The following is a 22248-nucleotide window of genomic DNA, read 5'->3' as shown; positions in this document are numbered from 1 at the left end:
AGGGCACCGTGTTGCCCGATGTAGAGTACCATGACATGTCACAAGACTCACAACAAACCACCGCAGAGCACCGACGGATGCAAGTCCCGAGAGAGAGAAAGAGAGAGAGAGCAGCTGGTGACGCTGCTACAGTTAACTCCCAGCATTATGTCCTGACTGCCACTTGAAGAGATATTTACAAGCACGTTTCATTAAATCATGATGATTCATGATGATTTTATTTCTCATCATTTTTATCCCACGATTTTGCAAGTAGGGCGTTCATTTGCGGGGAAAAAAGAAAAAAGTTCAAATAAGACATTTATTAAACAGAGTAAGCTAATTTGATTTGAATGAGCATTTTCCACCTGTAAGAAACATTAATGCAAATCAGGCAGGCTGGCATGTCAGTATAATGACAACAGACACACGCGCTCTCTCTCTCTACAATTCCATGTGTGCAAAACAAAGCAGAGTTCTTTTAGGAGCATAGCGTTTTACATAATTCATTTTCTATATCCATGGCTTGATCCGTAGGGAGTTACATAACGTGTGTGTGCTGCTAGTCCATTTTTGCCATCTAACTATTTATGGATATACATATTTAGCTCTATTTTACACTAGATACAATGGTCTGCCTTATGGAAACTGGTGAACATTTAATTCACCCTCTAGCCTAAGGGTCGGGTGAAAACCTCATATGTCCAAAACTGTTACTTTTCAGGATTCAAATTCAAAGAGAGCAAAAGTAGCAGATGATGACACAAAATATTTATATGATTTACTTTTAATTTACTTAAATTAGAATATGGAGACAAGAGGTTTCTGCCCGACAGCAACGGAATGTATTGCCTTCCACCACTGCTGTCAACAGCAGCGGTCTATGCCAAGGTATGACTCTGTATTCCCCAAAGTCTGAATGTTCTATCTAGCCTCGGTCTGCGGCCTCATAGGCAACAGTGGCAGGAGAAATATTCTGATTCTGTATTCAAAATATGAATTGAGTAAAAGTCGTAAAAGCCGTCAAAATAATTGTAGTGGAGTGAAAAGTACAATATTTGCCTGTGAGATGTAGTGGAGGAGAAGTACAAAAGGTAACAAGAAAATGGAAATATAGTAAAGAAAAAGTACGTGAACATTTTTGACTAAAGTACATTACTTGAGTAAATGTACTTAGTTATACTTTCCACCACTGACAGACAACAGTCAACATATTGGCCAGTAAAACAATAAACAAAAGAAAAAACCCAGCCATAACTGGAATCCAGATCCAATCCACAGCAATCCAGAGGGATTATTCACCATAATCTCCATCCATATTTACAGTAAACTCCATGGCAAAGGGCTGCGGTAGCACCCACAACAACAACAAGCATTCCACTATGATATCATCTCAGGATTAATCAGCCAACCCTGATCTAGTTGCCGTTCCTCGTCCTAGAGTACAGGTTACAACCATCAGCCATCAAACCATGCACCGCTGGAGTAAGCAGCTTTGGCTGCTAAGCATCCCCAGTATACACAGTACGTAGCTTTGTTCACGTACATGAGTGGTTTTCAACCAATTTCACATCAAGGTCAATTATTCATTCGGCATTTGAGCCATGGACCACCATTTGATGAGAGTTAGCCTCTCAGACCCAGCATTCTGGGTTACACCCCAGCATTTTGAAGCACGCTATTCCGACGCACTGCCATTCTGGCATTGTGGCATTACTAACCCTAAACCTAAACCTAACCGCACAAACTCTTCAGAACTTCATAACTCTGTCCCCAGCATTTTGTTATCATTGGATAAGATTTTGCCCATAATTTCATGCTGTATTGATGTGGTATAGGAGAGATACTGTATAAACGATAAAAAAAACTATTCTTCTTCATTCTCTAATTGTGGCGATGTCTTGTAAATTAGACATTAAACATAAGTTTAACAATAATTTAACGCCAAGTCATTGATTTAATTGATTATTAAAACAAATAATGGTCAATTTAACAAAACAATCGATTATTAATAAATCCCTATTTTGGGTGTATCCAAATAATCAATAGTGGCAGCCCTAGATCACTTTAGCACGGAAATCTACTTTGTTAAAATTGTGAAATGCCAGTGAGGGACACAGCCAGGGTTAATCTCCCCTGCAAACTATACTGACTTAAGCAGACTTGAGCAAGAAGCACATGACTCTCTTTAAGGGCTGACTGACGCTTCGGGACCTTTAAAAGGGGGAACTGTCACTTTGGGACCTTTAAGAGGGGATGTGACCTTTAAATTAATTCCCAATTAAATGTGAATCCCATCATGTCAGAGCTGAGTGTGTTGTTGTCAGTGTGTTGACATTGAGAAGCAGTGGCTCTCAATTTCAGTTTGCCAGAAGGTGGAAGAAGTATTCACATTTTAGTAAAAGTATCAATCGTTTGAAGTAAAAGTCTGGTAATCAAAATGTACTTGAGTTAAAGTATTGGCCTCAAAATAAATGTAAAGTACGAAATGAAAATGTACTTGTTATACAGAATAATAATAATCCATAAGATTTACCACTTTCTTGGTACTGAAAGTCGTTTGGATGGCCCATTTCACAAGTTATGTATAAAGAATCGATATTTTTGAAAATAGCTGATCAACAACCTCACAGAGCTTGTAGATCGTCTATAGCCATATAATTGACTAATGCATATGTTTTTGTAATAATAATCCAAATCTAAGTGACTAGTAATACTAATAATTGTAGTGGCATAAACGTATCATATTTGACTCTGAGATGTAGTGGAGTAAAAGTTAAAATATAAAGCTTTGGAAATACTCCAGTAAAGTAAAAGTACCTCAAAAGTGTACTTAAGTACAGTATATGTACAGTACTTAGTTACTTAAATTTCCACCACTGGCCAGAAGGAACAGAGACAAAGCAAACAGCTGTGAAGGAAGGAGGGCAACATAGCAGGCAGCAAAGTCAAACTCTTTTCCAAGAATGTCAGTGAATGAATGCCCTGATTAGCTTAGTCATGTCATCCTGGATCTTGTCTCAGTTTGTCCCCCACTGTAGCCCAAAAGAGCTGTGCCGAGTGCGACATTGAGGCACTCCTCGGCCCTACAGTATACTCTATGCAGTGGTTCTCAATCTTTTGGCCATGAACGAGCAAAATAAACATATTTAGAACTGCATGGGGACCTCTGATGAGCACTTTTAATTGAGTTTTCACTCGGTTCCATAGATACATATTGTGAAAATAGCAGATGTACAACGCCTCGCAACGCGAGGTGTTGTGAGCTACCGGTGCAATGACTTCATTCTAGACAACACAGATGGATTGTTATAATTAGGCTTATACGCGATTACGCGGTATGTATATACGGTCAGTCGGCTTAATATTTCGACAGGGTGGAGGTGGGGGAGCGTGGGCTTGCTCAGACTCTCGCTCTGGACAACGTGGCTTTGAAGGGAATGAAGCTTTCTAGGACAGCGGCCTCATACAAGATGGTCCATGGTGGAGGTGGGTTGGGGTGGGTGGAGGTGGCTGGGTGGAGCACATTGTCACCATGGGGCTGTTTGCATGCCTGTAGGATAGGCTCAGTGAGTTAAAATGCTTATTTGTTAAATCTTCTTTTTTTAAGTTCAGTCTTCTATGTTTCTATAGCTTATTGTGCATATATTTAACTGCTATTTAACTACTACTAATATCTATAATGTTTTCATGCAAGTCCATTGTTGGTAACTACTGTACTAGACCACTTATTTGGGCACGTATAGGGCAAGTTTGTAAAAGAAATGTATAGGCTCCTTTAATTTGAGGTCTAAATTTGGGCTAATTTGTATAGTCACACAGATTGAGAGAGAGAGAGAGAGAGAGAGAGAGAGAGAGAGTTACAATACACTAATATCCATATAATTGATTCTCCACACTAAATGATCCATGTCGAGAAGTGACAATAAGGGGAGGGTAAGTTGCACAGAAGTGTCTTCAAAGGCTACAAAGCCACAATTAGTGTGGGGTAGACAGAGCCATTCCACCCACAGTAAATCTGATCTCAAAGCAGTTGACACACGTCACGTGCATGACATGACACACTCTATAGCAGTGGCCTTGATCAGGGGGTCCAGGACCCCTAAGGGGGTCCACTAAGGGGAGAGGCCTGCTACATCTTTGATCACTGATGACAGTGCTAACAAGTCTATGAAGCAGTCTATCAAGGGTCCCCATGTCATCTCTCTCTCTCAGCTAAGGGGTCCTTGGCAAGAAAAACATTGAAGACCCCTGCTCTATAGCATGGGTCTTCATCAGTGATCTTCACAGAGTTACCAAAGAGGAGGCCTGCCAAATCATTGAGTGATAGGAACCTTTATTTTCACCACTTGAACCCTAGGATCGCTATTCTGGGGGGTTCTTTTCGCTGAAAAGAGCAGATCTACAAGTTCATGGCAGGGTAGCATCTGAGTGTCACTGACACACGCATGACGCACACACACGTGCACACACTAACATCTCGCTCTCCATCTGTCTTTCGTCAAACTAATACTACCTACTAATTAAATATTCGTCATTATGGGCCTTGCAAACGGGGAGCGAGGAACGCACACGTTGCCTGGATCAACGACAGGTCTGCTACAGATCTGGATCAACGACAGGTCTGCTACAGATCTGGATCAACGACAGGTCTGCTACAGATCTGGATCAACGACAGGTCTGCTACAGATCTGGATCAACGACAGGTCTGCTACAGATCTGGATCAATGACAGGTCTGCTACAGGTCTGGATCAACGACAGGTCTGCTACAGATCTGGATCAACGACAGGTCTGCTACAGGTCTGGATCAATGACAGGTCTGCTACAGATCTGGATCAACGACAGGTCTGCTACAGATCTGGATCAACGACAGGTCTGCTACAGATCTGGATCAACGACAGGTCTGCTACAGGTCTGGATCAATGACAGGTCTGCTACAGGTCTGGATCAACGACAGGTCTGCTACAGGTCTGGATCAACGACAGGTCTGCTACAGATCTGGATCAACGACAGGTCTGCTACAGATCTGGATCAATGACAGGTCTGCTACAGGTCTGGATCAACGACAGGTCTGCTACAGGTCTGGATCAACGACAGGTCTGCTACAGATCTGCTCAAGAGGGGCTCGACAACGCAAGCGTAAAGAAAAAGCTAAACCGAAATACCGAGTCGCAGGCACGAAACGAGCACACTGGCAACAAATTCATGAGCCCGTGCTCACGTTAATACGCTTGCGTTGTCGCACCGCGACTTCTGAGCAAAAACACAGGTCTCATTGAAAATGAACTATCATCATCTGCATCGCAGTCTCGGAAGACCATGGATATCTTGTGTCTGGGAGTTAGGTCTTCACGCAGCTTCTGCTGTGGCTGAGAAGACAAGCACGTGTGAGGAACATAAATATATGCACAACATTTTTACTTAAAAATATATTTTGTTATGCAATTGCAATCTATTCCTCACACGTAGAAATACATAAGTAATACATAAGTAATAGTGTCTCTCTCACACACACACACACACACACACACACACACACACACACACACACACACACACACACACACACAATAAGTAAATACATAAGTAATAGTGTCTCTCTCACACACACACACACACACACACACACACACACACACACACAGTAATTTAATGCAGCTGTAGCCAACCATCACACAGACAGTGCACCCAATATGTGGGGGGAGATGCCTCTCTACTGCCAGCCTGACAATCAGTGTTTACAATGTTTACATACAACAGATGACTGTGTGCTTGGCCAACAGAGGCAGCCCAGGGGCTCCAGTGCGTCGTCTGTCTCTGTGGAACGCCGTCCTTCCTTCCCCTTAATGTACTCGGCCCTCGCAGCTCGTTAATTACTTAGGGAGCAGTCCAGGAAGTAGGCTAATGCACTTAGACAACATGGGCCTCTATCGGCATGGGATACTATATCTGACCTATGCGCTTTGAGCGCCAACTGTATCAATAATATATTCTGACGGGTCAAGGCGAGCCATCGAATGCTTATACTGTACATACTGTATCGCCGGGGTCGGGCATAAAACCTATTATGTCTATATATTTTTTCCTTTTTATGTCCCCCCCCCCCTGTAAATTTACGCCTTATACTTTACTTTTACAGTGTCACACAAAAGTAGCAAAAATCTGCCATATACATGCTACATTGCAGATTGCCATTTATTTAAAACATGAAAAGTAACTTGTACTTTTGGACATAGACGTTTCCACCTGACGGTAATGATATGCTATTGAATGTAAATGGAACTAGTCCTATCCTATTAACCACTTTCACCCTGGTGTTCCTATTTTGGGCAAATTAAAATACATAACATATTGCAACTAGAACTGCACTCTGCCGAGTGCATACTTGCTTGTTGCACACTAGTAGGCCATAAATGGCCAACTAGTGCGCAAGCAGAGCGCGCAAGTACTTTCGACCGCTGTAAACTGTCACATTTCAGTATCTCTGTGAAGGAACGTTTGAAATGTATAATCATTAGGTGTAACTATTTGCTACCTACCTACTTTTTTACAGAAAAATAAATCATTGATATGTGATGAAAAAAAAGTATATAAACTGAATTAAAATATATTATACAGTATAATTATTTTATTACTTATTGTAAATTGTCAATTGTTTTAAATGTATTTAATCTTGGACTATAGTGATATTAATACCAAATCATGATCAGAGTAATATGTGTCTCCAACTTCAATTTCTGTAATAATACTTTCAAATTTGTTAAAATATACATGATCTAAAATACTTCCGAAATCTGTAGTTGGATTTGTATTTAATTGTTTCAGTAAAGTACTTCCGAAATCTGTAGTTGGATTTGTATTTAATTGTTTAAAGCCTAATCTTGACATGAAGGTCTTTATAGTTCTATCTTTTTCAGTATAATGGTCTTCATTGAAATCTCCTATTATCATAATTGCAGAAGTCGGAGATGATATATACTTTACCATGTTTTTGAGAAATGTGTTTAATTTCGAAAGGTCTGTTTTAGGTGATCTGTACATAAGAATGATATATAGATCTTTATCTTTTACATGTATACATACGTGTTCTACTTTTTCTAATATCCCGATTTTATTTTGAATTATTTCAATGGCAATATCTTCTTTTATAGCAAACATAACCCCCCCACCTATATCATATTCTCTGTCATTCCTGATCTGTCATTCCTAATTCGATTAGCAGTATACTGTGGTTACTTGGTGCCAAGAAGTGACAGCCGTCAACCATTTTTGGGTATGCAAGAAAAGCAGCAAATCTGTGCCTGGTTTGCTGGGACCAGATTACACAGATGTCCATTTTTCTTACGTCATCATTGAGAGCTAGTCATACATATACACACCACGTACTCTGGTATACATACGTGTACATATACATAGTATACATACTATATAGAGTATGTAGTTGTAATTTGATTAGAAGTATACTGTGGTTACTTGGTGCCAAAAAGTGACAGCCGTCAACCATTTTTTTGTGTATGCAAATCTGTGCCTGGTTTGCTGGGACTAGATTACACAGACCATTTTTCTTACGTCATCGTTGAGAGCTGGGACCAGAGTACATGGTGTGTATATGTATGACTAGCTCTCAATGATGACGTAAGAGAAATGGTCATCTGTGTAATCTGGTCCCAGCAAACCAGGCACAGATTTGCTTACACAGAAAAGTGGTTGACGGCTGTCACGTTGAAGAGACCTGGCGAAATTATTACTTGCGCGCTCTGCTTGCGCAAGTAATTAGCCCATCAACACGATGTATGGGGCTATAAATGGTTTATAGGTTCTTCTAAAGGAAATGGAACATTAAAGTTGTTATTTTGTACATACAGGGTACATACTGTACAGAGCTCAATAGATCGAGATTTGTATGTTTGTGAGGTCATCTACTATTCTACAGTCTATTGTATCTATATACGGAACAGGCAAACATAAAGCTTTCCACTCAGGGTTCTTGCTATGTGTATAACACACTTCTTCCCATAACAACACACGCAAACACTTCAAAAAGACATGCATTTGTAGCCCCCCCTCCTCCTGAACACACTCATATCACCTGGATCCTGTCAGTCTCACCCCCAAACAGCCATTTTGAAAAGCCACTGCCTTAAACAAACATTGCTCTCCCTCCATTTCATAAATTCTTTAAACTCCGGGGGGTTTTCTCTCAATAATTCATGCCGCCGAGAGCATCCGGCGGACGCATTGCAGCATATTATCTCTTAAAAAGATTGCAGCCTTAAAAATAACGGCGTCTTCGCTCCGATAGCAGGGAGAAGGAGACCGTTCTGCATCTGTCGTCCACTGCCGTGCAACTGTTCTTTTTCGGTCCCCCACCCCCCCAAACAACACACACAGAACGCACCATGCAGTCTTTTATTTTATGGTGGCAGAGCAACACTCTACGAATGAAAGAAGAAATGTCACACACTGCAGGCCTTGATGAAATATTGAGGAGGGGGCCCTTCTCTGGGAATCAAATACATCTGAATGAGGAGGGCCTAGACCACTGTTCTGTGAGAGAAAACAAAGCCAAAATAAGTGACTATAGGCTACATGAGCACTTTAAACCTAGGCCTATTATACATTAATCGACAAGTTCATGCACCCCATCGCATTTGCAATGCGTGGGAATCTGCTAATTTCCAAAAGATCTTGAAAAGAAAAAGCAAAATATTTGGAATATATTTGAAAAACTATTTTCAGATGGGGTTTGCGAAGAAATACAATAATGTGGGTATAGTCCAAATAACTACACTTTTAAAACAAGCCCAATATTTATCAGCAACTCTTACACAAAAACAAGCCCAAAGTCGCTTAAAATAAGCAGTCCAGGCAGACAAGTCCTAGCTGTCTATAACTCTTTTCCACTGGCTGACGAAATGTTGCATGAAGGAAGGGCGTCAGGGAAAACCCGTCCCACACCCAAAGACAGCGATGAGTTGGACATCCTCATAACGCTGGAGAGACCGCAGCAGCAGCAACTAAGGCCTTTATACCCACACATCCATCGATACTCTGGGGGAAAGCCATGGACAGAATTAGCAGATCTATAATCTCACCATGTGTCGTTTTGTTGTGTGTTTATACAGTATATATATCTTCGAAATCTTTGATTCGACACACGTTCCGCACCAGTGGCCGGTGTCGAGTCGGTCGGACCCACTGTTGTCCAGAACCACCCCAAAAAGGCCTCTGCCTGGGCTCTGGACAGAGCCCCTGCCCAGGGTCCATATATGGAGCTGGCCTGTTCTGACATCACAGGGTAGTGCCCTGTGTCGGGTCCGTCGGATACGCCGTTGTCCAGAACCAGCACAAAAGCCTTTGCCCGGGCTCTGGACAGGGCCCAAATTAGGTCTCCAATTCTCCATATATGGAGCTGGCCTGTTCTGACATCACAATGATGATCTGACATCTCCATATTTGGGCATGCCTGACAAAGAACTCCATATATGGCAGACCTGGGCATTGTGCAGCCCGCAGGCCAAATACGACCCGTCAGCTGACTCTGACCGGCCGCGAAAGATTACTTGATCATCAGAAAATAAAACATACTTTCTAATTACCTTATGGGTGGACTGTAACCACATCACTTTTATTTTGAAGCCCATGCATTCTCACAGTGCACACAATCTGCACAATCTGCAAACTGTGCACGTGAATTGCGTGTGATTGAGAACCTGTCTTCCTTCCTTCACCCCCCTCATATGCGAAAATGTCGGCTTTTTGGATTTATTGTTGACAACAACGTCGGTGAATGCAATTAGCCATGAAGCATGCAGCTCCACAACACGGTAGGCGCAGGTGCATGCTTTCATTACCAAACTTCCTTGCAGGAGGACAAGTAAATCCCATTATGCTTCATTGCTTTATTTAACCAACCCGCCTTGCCAATAAAGTTAAGATGTTTTAAGATGCTGCCGTATGGCGTTGTTGCGCCCAGAATGTGGCATGCTTCTGAAGTTCAGAACGCTTGGGCGATGCGCTGTGAGCTTGCGGTTTTCGGCTCACGAGTCGATTGACACCGTTGTACCACAAAGTAAATCTGGCAGAACGAACGTGCACACGTCAACATACAGTACAGCGCCTGCCAGGCTGCCAAGTCTCAACAATACCATCACTGGTTGGCTTATTATTGTTTTCAGAACGTCGTTGTTTAATGGTTGTGACTTAACACTCATCTCTCGATAGTAAGCAGCGCGCCATGGGTTGTGAAAGTGGCACCTCCAGTGTCCTCCGAATGGACTATTAAGAGAGCTACCTCTAATGTTCTCATTGTTAAAAGAAAATGCCAGTATTTACAGGACTTGTAACTTAAACAAAAACATAGTTTTCAACTGGGAAAGGAAACGTCTCAAGCCTGCAAGTAGAAAGTAAAAATAATCACACCCATGTGAAGTGAGGGGCGCTCTTATTGTACAAAAAATAGTCACTCTGCCTATAATTTGAGTCAAATGTTTCACATTTTGTTTACCATTGCTTTGCAAAACAATGCCATTTACTGCTTTTTATATAGAAATAAAATTGATATTATGCATAATTAAGTTCAGCCTTTTGGCCGCATAAAAGGGACTCATACATAATAACTAGGTGGGGCATGCATTTCCAAACGGGCACTGCTCTAGTATCTATAAATGCACCATGTCTCTGTACGTCTGTACGTGTACGGTTGAAATCCACGTAACTTGAGAACCGTTCGCCCCACCAAATTCAAATTCGACACACGCGTTCCACACCCCCCAGGCCACTGCCCAGGGTCCATATATGGAGCTGGCCTGTTCTGACATCACAACACTCCATATTTGGGCATGCCTGACACAGAAATCCATATACCTGTATAAGAATAAAGGGACAGAGAGACAGATACAGAAATCTCCATATATGGTCATAAAAGGGACACAGAAAGATGGGTGGAACGGCTTTGACACGGGTACAACGGGTATTGCATGGGCATGGATCTCCAACTTCCATTGTTATAAAACATCCTTGAATGAATGAGACAACAACTCAATCTCAAGTGAACCAGGTTTGTCAAAACACAGCAAATTACCCATCCACTGTACGATGAAAATGCAAGAACATGTTCTAAGGCTATGTGACATTTGATCAAAATCAAATGCACCACCAACAGCAGCGTGCTCATCCAGTGCTGTTGTACATAAGTCATGCGGTATAAGCGCTCACTTCACGTTCACTGGAGCAGCGGAGGCTCAACTGTGTTTACAATGATGACCAGAACTTGTCAGTTAGCATCAACTCAGTCAGCATCAACTCAGGACACCATTCATTATACTATATTCCAGTAGTTCCTAAAGTGGGGTCCAGGGTCCTTGAGGGGGTTAATGAATAATTAATGAAATAATTGGTCTCCACTCCTTGGGGTGTTTTTGAGGGGCGCTAGCCCCCCTCCTATAAACAGCTATAGTGTAGATTCTGTCTTAAAACACATCAAATGCCATTGACAATTAATTGAGAATTTACGGCATATGTGTCGGGGGCAAATCGGCAAATCGGCCTTCGGTATGTCTGTCGGTATGTCAGTGGAAACCCTTGGCCAATAAGGGACCACCTTCATTATAATCATCATCATCATCACCATAACATTTCAACTCAGAGTACAGTTGAGGGGCATTTTCAATGTAGCCCAGAATATTTGCACGTACTCTGCATTTACCCATCCTACTCTCGCATAGCCAGACAACTATTCCACAATCTCCGAATGCTATATACAGTCTGGAACTACTACTCCCGAAAGCAGAGAAGGGAAGCTATCATCTGTTCGCCATTTCTGTTCACCAAAATATATTTTAAAACATATTACTATTTATTTTAGAATTCCCATTTCTGATAATCATAAGCATTAAGCTGTATGTGTTTCAATCATTTAGATTTATATTAGGACAGATTTGCGCGACTGTAAAGACAAAGCAGAAGCTGGAAGAAAGCATCACATCCACTTTATCGCTTGATCATTTTCAGAGCCTCCGTTGCTCCAGACTGTATGACAGAAGCGTTCGAAAATTGTGGGAGGCAACAGTCTGGCTGGCAAGCAGTGTGCAGCCATTAGTATGACACTCGGGAGCAGTTAGGGGATAAGTGTCTTGCTCAGGGACGCTTCCGACACATGGCTGGGGCCTGCTAGAATCGACCTAGGGACAGTTAGGAACCAAATGTGTACGAATATGTACACTCTGAGAGTTATGGGATGGCCGGATACATTATTAGATAATCCCTGCTCCGTTCAAAGCTGTTCTTTGCCCACACAAACCATCATATAACACTGTGAATCATTTTCAGGTCCCAGCAAACTGAACAGCGAACACAAGAATGGAATTTTACCAGTGAAGAAGTTCTTGGCTCGCAGGTAGCTGACACTAAGGCGGAGGATGGACAGTTTATCCAGGCTGGAGGTCACCTCTTCAGGGAAAGGCAACAGACTGGCCAGTCTCTCCAGCTCTCCGTTTAGCCGGTCCCGGTGTCGCTTGGACGGGTTGGACTTGGTCACCTCGGCCGGTGGCTGCTTCACCCTGGGAAAGGATTGAGGGACAAAGGGTTAACTTTTCAAATATTAAGGAATTGTGATGACCCCTTCACTACATTTTTGGTATACCAAACAACTCGTCCCTTTACAAAGCATTACACGGACTGGCTCCAATCTACATCTCTGAATTACTGCATGCTAAACCTAACGCACGTTCACTCAGATCCTCCGATAAAGACCTTCTGTCTATCCCTACAACCAGACTCAAAACGAAGGGTGACCGCGCATTTGAAGTGTTCGCCCCCACTTTGTGGAATGCTCTGCCCCTTGAACTGAAGAATGCAGAGTCTGTCGACGGTTTTAAGAGATTGTTAAAAACGTATTTATTTCGCCAGCACTTTATTTTATGATATATATATATATTTTTTTTTGCTTGATTTGTTGCATTTTAATGTTTTACCTTCTACTGTTTGTTTCGTGCCCTTGTTTTAACATGATTATTTTACCTGTTGTACAGCACTTTGTAACTTTGTTTCGAAAGGTGCTCTATAAATAAAATGTACTTACTTACTTTACCAACTTGCCACGGGCGTACAGCCGGAACTGCGTGGCCTAACACTAAACGTATTTCTAACCTTATTCTCAGTAAAACAAAATAAAGAATACAAGAACCGCCGCAGCGAGCGTCGGTGGAAAAAAGCGTGGGCGAGATGGAATAGGGGCGACCTGTTTTTTTTTTGTGTGGCTTTCTGCCTTTATTGATAGTATCAAGTGAAGACTGACAGGAAAGAGGGAGAGAGAGAAGGGGAGAGACATGCAGCAAAGGTCGTCATGAACGGGACTCGAACACGGGACTCGAACACGCGACTCGCTGTCAGGCCAAAGCCTATATGTGGCATACACCTGGACCACTTGGCCAGCAGGCGCCCCATGTAACCCATTTTTGTGGTCATCTGTTTGTTCCTTTTGGTTTGTATTTGGTCCTAATGATTTCTTCTTTTCTGCCCTGTGTGCAAGGACAGGGCAAGCCTGCCAGGGCTGTGTGTGTCTATGGTATTGGTTCTCAAAGTGGGATCCGGGGACCACTAGGGGTCCTTGACGTATAGTTCCAGGGAGTCCCCAGCTAAATGATAGTTTAGGAACCAAATGGACCCTATTGTATAAATGGAACCCCCATTTTTGGTTCCCCGGTTCCCCATTCAAAATGTTTAAATGCCATTAAATGGGGGTCCGTAGCCTAAATTCATGTCAAACTGGGGGTCCTTGAAATTAAAATGGTGCTCACTGCTCATATATTTTTCAAATGGGGGTCTGCAGGCTAATAAATGTCGATTTGGGGGACCTTGACATGATAAGGTTTGAGAACCACTGGTCTATGCTATGGGACTAGAGACATCCTAACTCCATTCGTTCCACGAGTATTTAAGCCGCTGGCCAAAAAGTTTCATACTGAACACTGAAACTAAAGTGCAGCATCACAATATCGTTGCTGTCAGGTAGTCATAGTGTGTCATTTACGTCATATTGTCGCTTTATTGTTAATGGCATTTAATGTTTGTGTTTGCACCGTTTGTTTTACATCACCATTACATCACCTAATCAACATGAGTTAGACTCACTCACTTCACACGGGTGTGATTTATTTTTAAACTAAAGCCCTACTCTGTTGTATGAGAGTGTCGTGCAAAAGTAGCAGCTTGTAGATCTGCTATTTTAACTACTTCTGATAAATGTTGAAGGTTAAAGTGAACACATTGGAGGAACGCAGGTCCTCGCAAATGTATGTTACCCTTCTTTATACTGTAAAGTAATTTGAAGGACTTTCTTAAATATAAATAGTTGTTCTCTAATTCTGATTCCAAGGTTCCAGAGAAGTAACTATTTTGCTCACCTCTACACATGGTTCCCAAATCATTTTGGGGTGATTAGTTTAATGTGCAACATTGTTTTCTCACTCAACAGTAAACCAACCAAGTTGACCCAACATACAACATAGTGTAGCTATCTAAACATTTTTAAAGTAAATAATAACGTTTAAGACCTTTTTAATACCTCTAAAATAAAATAAAAAATACTAATAATAAAACCATAACTACCGGTATGTCAAAAGTAAGCAACAAACTAAAGTATAAATAAAATTGTCAAACATTGGCCAAATTTATACCTAAGTAAGAGGCAAAATCTACAAGCTCACAAAGCATTGCTATTTTCACAATATTTATCCGTGGAACCAAGTCAAACAAACTTTAATGCCTAAACTCCTACAATTCCAAGTGCTTGCCAGGGTGGGGGTCCCCAGTTCAAATATGATTATTTTGGAGGGGTTACTGCCAGAAAGGCAGAAAGGTTTGGGAACCCTTTGGACCTGCGGAGAAGCGCTGCAGTAATATTGTGTCAGTGACATAAGATCCGACAAATATTTACCCGGGAAGTCAAATCTTCAGGTGGTTTCTTAAAGGAACTCTTCCACCGTTTTCAACATTATCTTCATAAAATATAATTGGTCCTCAGTCACTAATGCTCATTATGAGACACATTTCCGTCTACTCGCGTCTCAGGAGGGCTGTGGACAATTCAGAATAAATCTGCCAACATCATCAATTGGGATTCCATGAGCTAGAACCTACAGCCTTAACATAATAGGTTGAAATAGAAGTAAATGTTCTTGTATTAATAAAACAAACAAAGCATAACAATAAACATCACAGGTGCAGCATGGTGAATGGGCATATCATTTGTTTTTAGTTTTTTCCAAAACTCAGGGACCAATCCATCAGGGACCAATCAGAAGGCTTTGAATGATGTGGCTGGAAAGGCCGGTTTCTAAACTGCACACAGCCCTCTGAGTCTGAGACACAGAGTGAAAAAGAATGGTGCCATTCCATAATGAACATTACAGTCTTTGCAGATAGAGGGTATGGGCATGCATCAAGTGACAAGTGTAGTTTAACGTTGTTTAATGCAATCAGATAGGACTTTTCTGTTTCGATTTATGGGCTGCAAGGCAAGAAAGTAGAGTATGAGTTTTGCCACTCAGTAGGCGTTCCCACAATCCTGCATAACTTCCAGGCATGGTGATAATGTCACACGCATATTAAGCTATAGAAGGAAGCAATCCTGACGAATTGCGAGTGTGGTTGCCTATAGGAAACCACACTGTATAGGCAAAAGTGTGACAAGAGTTTCACTGAGTTGGGTATGCCACTGTATACTGTCCAATCAGATGAGGGCAGAGTACACAAAAGCCTTGGGAAGAGTTTCAATTTGCTGGCCAATCAGAGGGGAGAATAGAGAGTTATTGCACGATTTAAATGTTTTTAAACGATTTGCAGTGCAATAACAATACTCTGCTTGCCTATAGGCCACCGCTGAAGTGCCCTTGAGCAAGGCATTGAACCCCTATGAAATGTTCTATGAGCAGGGCCTGGCTGTAAACAAGTTCTTGAGCTTAGTCCAGTTACCCTGGGTAAACTTTACTTTGTTCCCAAACTGTGGTGCGTGCACCCCTTGTGGTGCACGAGTGCCTTCTAGGGGGTGCGCGACATGAAAAGGCTTATGGTGGTGCTATGTTATTTTAAATATATTATGCCAATATATTCATAATATTCAGGTTTATACATGTGCATATATGTGGATAATGTATGTCTCTATATAGCGTATGGAATTTATATTTCCATGTGGGGGGGTGCATCAGCTAGGTCAGGAGGTAACAGGGGGTGCAACACTGCACGTCCAAAAAGGTTTGGGAACCGCTGCATAGGCAATCACACTAAAAAACAACTCCACACTGCACACACATACCGTCTCATTTAAACAACTCCACACTGCACACACATACCGTCTCATTTAAACAACTCCACACTGCACACACATACAGTCTCATTTAAACAACTCCACACTGCACACACATACCGTCTCATTTAAACAACTCCACACTGCACACACATACTGTCTCATTTAAACAACTCCGAGTCCACACTGCACACGCATACCGTCTCATTTAAACAACTCCACACTGCACACACATACCGTCTCATTTAAACAACTCCACACTGCACACACATACCGTCTCATTTAAACAACTCCACACTGCACACACATACCGTCTCATTTAAACAACTCCACACTGCACACACATACCGTCTCATTTAAACAACTCAGAGTCCACACTGCACACACATACCGTCTCATTTAAACAACTCCACACTGCACACACATACCGTCTCATTTAAACAACTCCACACTGCACACACATACCGTCTCATTTAAACAACTCCACACTGCACACACATACCGTCTCATTTAAACAACTCCACACGGCACACACATACCGTCTCATTTAAACAACTCCACACTGCACACACATACCGTCTCATTTAAACAACTCCACACTGCACACACATACCGTCTCATTTAAACAACTTCACACTGCACACACATACCGTCTCATTTAAACAACTCCACACTGCACACACATACCGTCTCATTTAAACAACTCCACACTGCACACACATACCGTCTCATTTAAACAAGTCCACACTGCACACACATACCGTCTCATTTAAACAACTCCACACTGCACACACATACCGTCTCATTTAAACAAGTCCACACTGCACACACATACCGTCTCATTTAAACAACTCCACACTGCACACACATACCGTCTCATTTAAACAACTCCACACTGCACACACATACCGTCTCATTTAAACAACTCCACACTGCACACACATACCGTCTCATTTAAACAACTCCACACTGCACACACATACCGTCTCATTTAAACAACTCCACACTGCACACACATACCGTCTCATTTAAACAACTCCACACTGCACACACATACCGTCTCATTTAAACAACTCCGAGTCCACACTGCACACGCATACCGTCTCATTTAAACAACTCCACACTGCACACACATACCGTCTCATTTAAACAACTCCACACTGCACACACATACCGTCTCATTTAAACAACTCCACACTGCACACACATACCGTCTCATTTAAACGACTCCACACTGCACACACATACCGTCTCATTTAAACAACTCCACACTGCACACACATACCGTCTCATTTAAACAACTCCGAGTCCACACTGCACACGCATACCGTCTCATTTAAACAACTCCACACTGCACACACATACCGTCTCATTTAAACAACTCCACACTGCACACACATACCGTCTCATTTAAACAACTCCACACTGCACACACATACCGTCTCATTTAAACAACTCCACACTGCACACACATACCGTCTCATTTAAACAACTCCACACTGCACACACATACCGTCTCATTTAAACAACTCCACACTGCACACACATACCGTCTCATTTAAACAACTCCGAGTCCACACTGCACACACATACCGTCTCATTTAAACAACTCCGAGTCCACACTGCACACGCATACCGTCTCATTTAAACAACTCCACACTGCACACACATACCGTCTCATTTAAACAACTCCACACTGCACACACATACCGTCTCATTTAAACAACTCCACACTGCACACACATACTGTCTCATTTAAACAACTCCACACTGCACACACATACCGTCTCATTTAAACAACTCCACACTGCACACACATACCGTCTCATTTAAACAACTCCACACGGCACACACATACCGTCTCATTTAAACAACTCCACACTGCACACACATACCGTCTCATTTAAACAACTCCACACTGCACACACATACCGTCTCATTTAAATAACTCCACACACATACCGGCTCATTTAAACAACTCCACACTGCACACACATACCGGCTCATTTAAACAACTCCACACTGCACACACATACCGTCTCATTTTTAGGTTCATTCCAAATTTCCAGCTGGTGGTTTCCAGTGGTTGGCACATTATTAGCTCTGGTCCATAGCCTTAATGCTTAATTATTTCTTGCACGGCAGAATCAAGCATTAGGGTTATGGACCATGCAGAGCAAAAGCACATTATTCTTCATATTGGCACCAAATAACAGGAAATGCCTTTTACAATATCTATCTATATACAGAAAATGCATTTCAAAATCGGATACCGACATGATGAACGAAAGATTGTAAATCCCTACAGAATAATTCAATGAGAGTGAGAGAGAGAGGAGAGAGGGTGGGGGCCCTGGGGGGGGGGGGGGGGGGGAGTAGACTATTCAATTAAATGAACATGAACAACAAAAAGGTATTCATTGTCTCAATTTGAGATTGAAAAAGAAAGTATCTCTGTGTGTGTGTGTGTGTGTGTGTGTGTGTGTCTGTGTCTGTGTGTGTGTGTGTGTGTGTGCGTAAACATATAGAAATTAAATAAACCAATGAAGAAAATAAAGAAAACCCTGACCATATACATAAACACGCCAATTATAAACTTCAGAATGTGCTGCAAAATACAGGCCTGATGCAAAAAAACGACTTAAATTAATTAATCAATTAATTAGTTAATTACGTATTAAGTCATGCATGGATTACCAAATAACGTTCTCAGCATGAATTGACAAATATGACCCATTCTGCATTCTATTGTATTCGTTTTTAGGCATTAAATGAATGACCATAAAGCAATTTTTAGGCCTGTGGATATCTCAATTATTCATAATTTCCTTGGTTTATTGGTGGGGGTTATAGGCTATACTCTTCCTAAATTATAACACATGAACACATTTATGTTATATGGAACATTGGGCACAAATGTAATGCAATGGTAAATGAATGCAAAGCTGCTATATAGCCTATATGCACAATGCACATGTTCCCTGCAAACCAGAGGAGTTGAGGAAACAGAGCCTACTTCGCATATTTGAAAATAGCAGATATATGCAAACTCACATGCAACAAGCATCACATGTGATGACACAACAAGCTTTTAGATCTCCTATTTTGATTCGTTTTTATCTACAAAATTGTGGAACATTATTTAATAAAGGCCTATAGAATTTCTTTTACTAACCCATTAAAAATATATATTTATGCATTTGTTTATTTATATAAAACAAATAGCAGATCTATAAAAATCTGTGTGATAACTACTAATTTAGAATGCATTAATATGTAGAATCGGCCTCAGGCTACAGCCATTTTCGAATGTTTTAATAATCTAGAAATATTGTGGAAAAGAATTGTGCCATAGGGGTCCCTTTTTCAAATGCATTGTTCACGGTCAAATAGGTATATAGATATAGGCCTATAGGCTATATTAATAGCCTATATGTGTGGGTCCTGAGGATGAGGACCCTGAATGGCTGCAGCAAAAAAAAAAAAAAAAAAAAAACAGCAGTCAGATGAGGTGAGGTGATGAGATGAGGAAAGTGCCGGCCGCTTGCATGGAGCAAAGCAGCAAAGCTAAAGGGCGTGTTGACAGAAAATGGCGCAGCACCGATGCAGCGATTTATAAGGTCAAGCCAACGAAAAGTTCCACAAAAAATGTTCCATCAATTTAAGTTGGATAAATGATTGAATCTATAAAAACGCATAGGATATAGCCTATCCTGTAGTGGACAATAAATAATGTATATAGCCTTATTAGTTGTGATTGTGTATTCAAATTGAAATGCAAGCCTGATGCTGCAGAAGTGTATAGGCCTATATAGGCTCTCTAAACTAAAGCTTTGACTACGCAGTTAGAGCAAAGTATAGGCCTAAAAATGCGTTCTAAATGTGTAATAAACTTACGTTATATATTTATGGAGATTAAAAAAGTTTTGAACAAATTCAGAGTGGGGGAATGGCTATACAGGATGACGGTGCAACGTATCTGCGTCACTTTACATGCTGCAGGCCCTTAAGTCCCATGCAGAATTAACTGATAGGCCTAATAGCCTTTACCCACAATTGGACTTCAATGCATGAATAAATAGAGATAACAGGCTGGGCCTGCATCAAATGTGACCATTCTGGTGGAGGCCATTTGTCACGGGACAGAAGACAAGTGATCAGAGCAAAATGATAAACATACATTCGCTGTATCTATAAAATTTACACTTACGCCCGCTGGACTGGTTTTCTCCTTTTCCGTCCTGCATACATGACTGCAATTCTCTCTTATATAAGCCTCCAATGAATCCTTCAGCCAAACGGTCTTCTTGTAGGCTCAGCGGTCTCGTTCTCCGTTGCATAAAAAAAAAGCCCACACGAAAATGTTCTTACACTTAATCCTCTCTAGAGGAAGAACACAACTATAAGCAAGAGCAGAATAAATAAATGAAATAGCCTATATTAAAACATTAAACGGTTACAACTTGCTTTGTTTTAGCTATAATAAGCTTGTGCTTAAAACATAGCCTATTGAATGTCTTCTTCCCAAGTGAAGGTGCAGGGTCACCGCTGCAATAAAGTCCCGAGACTTCAAATCAGTGCGGTGCATGCCAGCCTGAGCCAGGCATCCGCATCTAGGAGGGGAGAAATGAGACGATTTGCCGATTTCTGTCTTTAATCACAACAAAAAAACCAACTTTATAGTTGATGGTAAAATTAGAAGCCGCGGTTGTTATTAACTCCATCCAGCAGATCTTCGCATGCAGTGCGGGTGCACTGTCTCTGTGCGTCGGAGAAGCTGCAGCTTTTTGCACGGAAAAACACGCACTCATCGCACGTTGAATTTCTCCTGCATGGCTTTTTTTTAACGAATTCCGACGCTGATAACAGACGAAGCTATATATGCACTGACTTATGGGTTTTCGCCATATTTAAAACGGGATATTATTTCCAATTAATGCATCATCATCATCATCATCATCGTCATCATCATCATCAGGTCGTCCGGGGTAGTCGGCGAGAGCGCGCATTCCATTAGCGGGCACGCGCCAGCCAGGGTCCGGCGACCGACACAGATTTGGGAACGGGCGCGCGCAAAAGGCAAAAGAGGGCACGAGTCTGAATCCCATGGTCCGGAGGGACAGGCGTGTGCTGGGATTGGTTTAGCTGCGGTTTATAGCGCATGTGAGCTTGTAGATCTGCTATCATAAAAATATTATTTTCCTAAAAAGGTGTGCATGTGTGCAAAAAGATGTGTGTGTGTGTGTGTGTGTGTGTGTGTTTTACAATTTACAATTTATATTTACCTACATGCAGATACAGAGTAGGCCTTATGTATTTTGTAACACTGAAGAATCTTTAGAAAATGTTTTGAATATAATAATTAAAAACAAAATGTAGAAAACAAAAAAAATGAAGGGGTATTGATCTACTTGCACGACCCATAAAAATTGGTCCGCGACCCACATATGGGTCCCCGACCCACTGTTTGGGAAACAGTGTATACTACGCCGTCAGCCTATCACTCGTCCAAGAGAGCGATGGGGTGTGCTTGACCGACAAACACGACTAGCCAATCACAACGCGCTGGGGCAAACCCCATGTCAGTCTCCATGCAACGGAGCAGGCTGTGTGTGGGTGTGTGTGTGTGTGGGTGGGTGGGGGGGTGCTGGGAGGGTGTGCGGGGGCATGTGAGAAAATGTCCTGGAAACACGGGCAGAGCGCGCCCACGCCCGCGCGCCCCCGCCGCCCTCCTTCTGACCAATCAGCGTCCAGATGAGGGGGGGGAGCGATGGAGCGGTTTATGTTGAGCCTAAGTGGCCTTGCTCTCTATGTGGGTCAGAGGTTAGACTTTTAAATTATGGAACCTGTCCTGCTCAATTCATTTAGCACATCGTCACGGGGGGGTGGCTGGCATCTAAAGGACCCTAGATTTATATGTATTTTTTTTAGATCACATCCGATCGTTTCAAGCAGTTCCTGT

The 22248-nt window shown here is 41.9% G+C and overlaps 1 protein-coding gene across 1 annotated transcript in view; it reads right to left on the bottom strand.

Annotated features, from left to right (window-relative positions):
• ahr1b (aryl hydrocarbon receptor 1b) overlaps positions 1-21205 on the bottom strand; it is a 51247-nt gene extending 30042 nt beyond the window's left edge. The window contains exons 1-2 of the mRNA XM_080785866.1: positions 20497-21205; positions 12353-12540 (exon numbers count right to left, since the gene is read on the bottom strand). Of these exons, the coding sequence (XP_080641992.1) occupies positions 12353-12540; positions 20497-20537 (229 nt within the window). The 5' untranslated portion in view covers positions 20538-21205. The remainder of the gene's footprint in view (positions 1-12352; positions 12541-20496) is intronic.
• Positions 21206-22248: the final 1043 nt, after the last annotated feature.

Source organism: Protomyctophum bolini (genome assembly GCF_963924005.1).
Source record: "Protomyctophum bolini genome assembly, chromosome: 16".
In the NCBI taxonomy this organism is placed as follows: domain Eukaryota; kingdom Metazoa; phylum Chordata; class Actinopteri; order Myctophiformes; family Myctophidae; genus Protomyctophum; species Protomyctophum bolini.
Note: the sequence above shows the minus strand (reverse complement) of the source record. Positions and strands in the feature narration are given on the sequence as shown.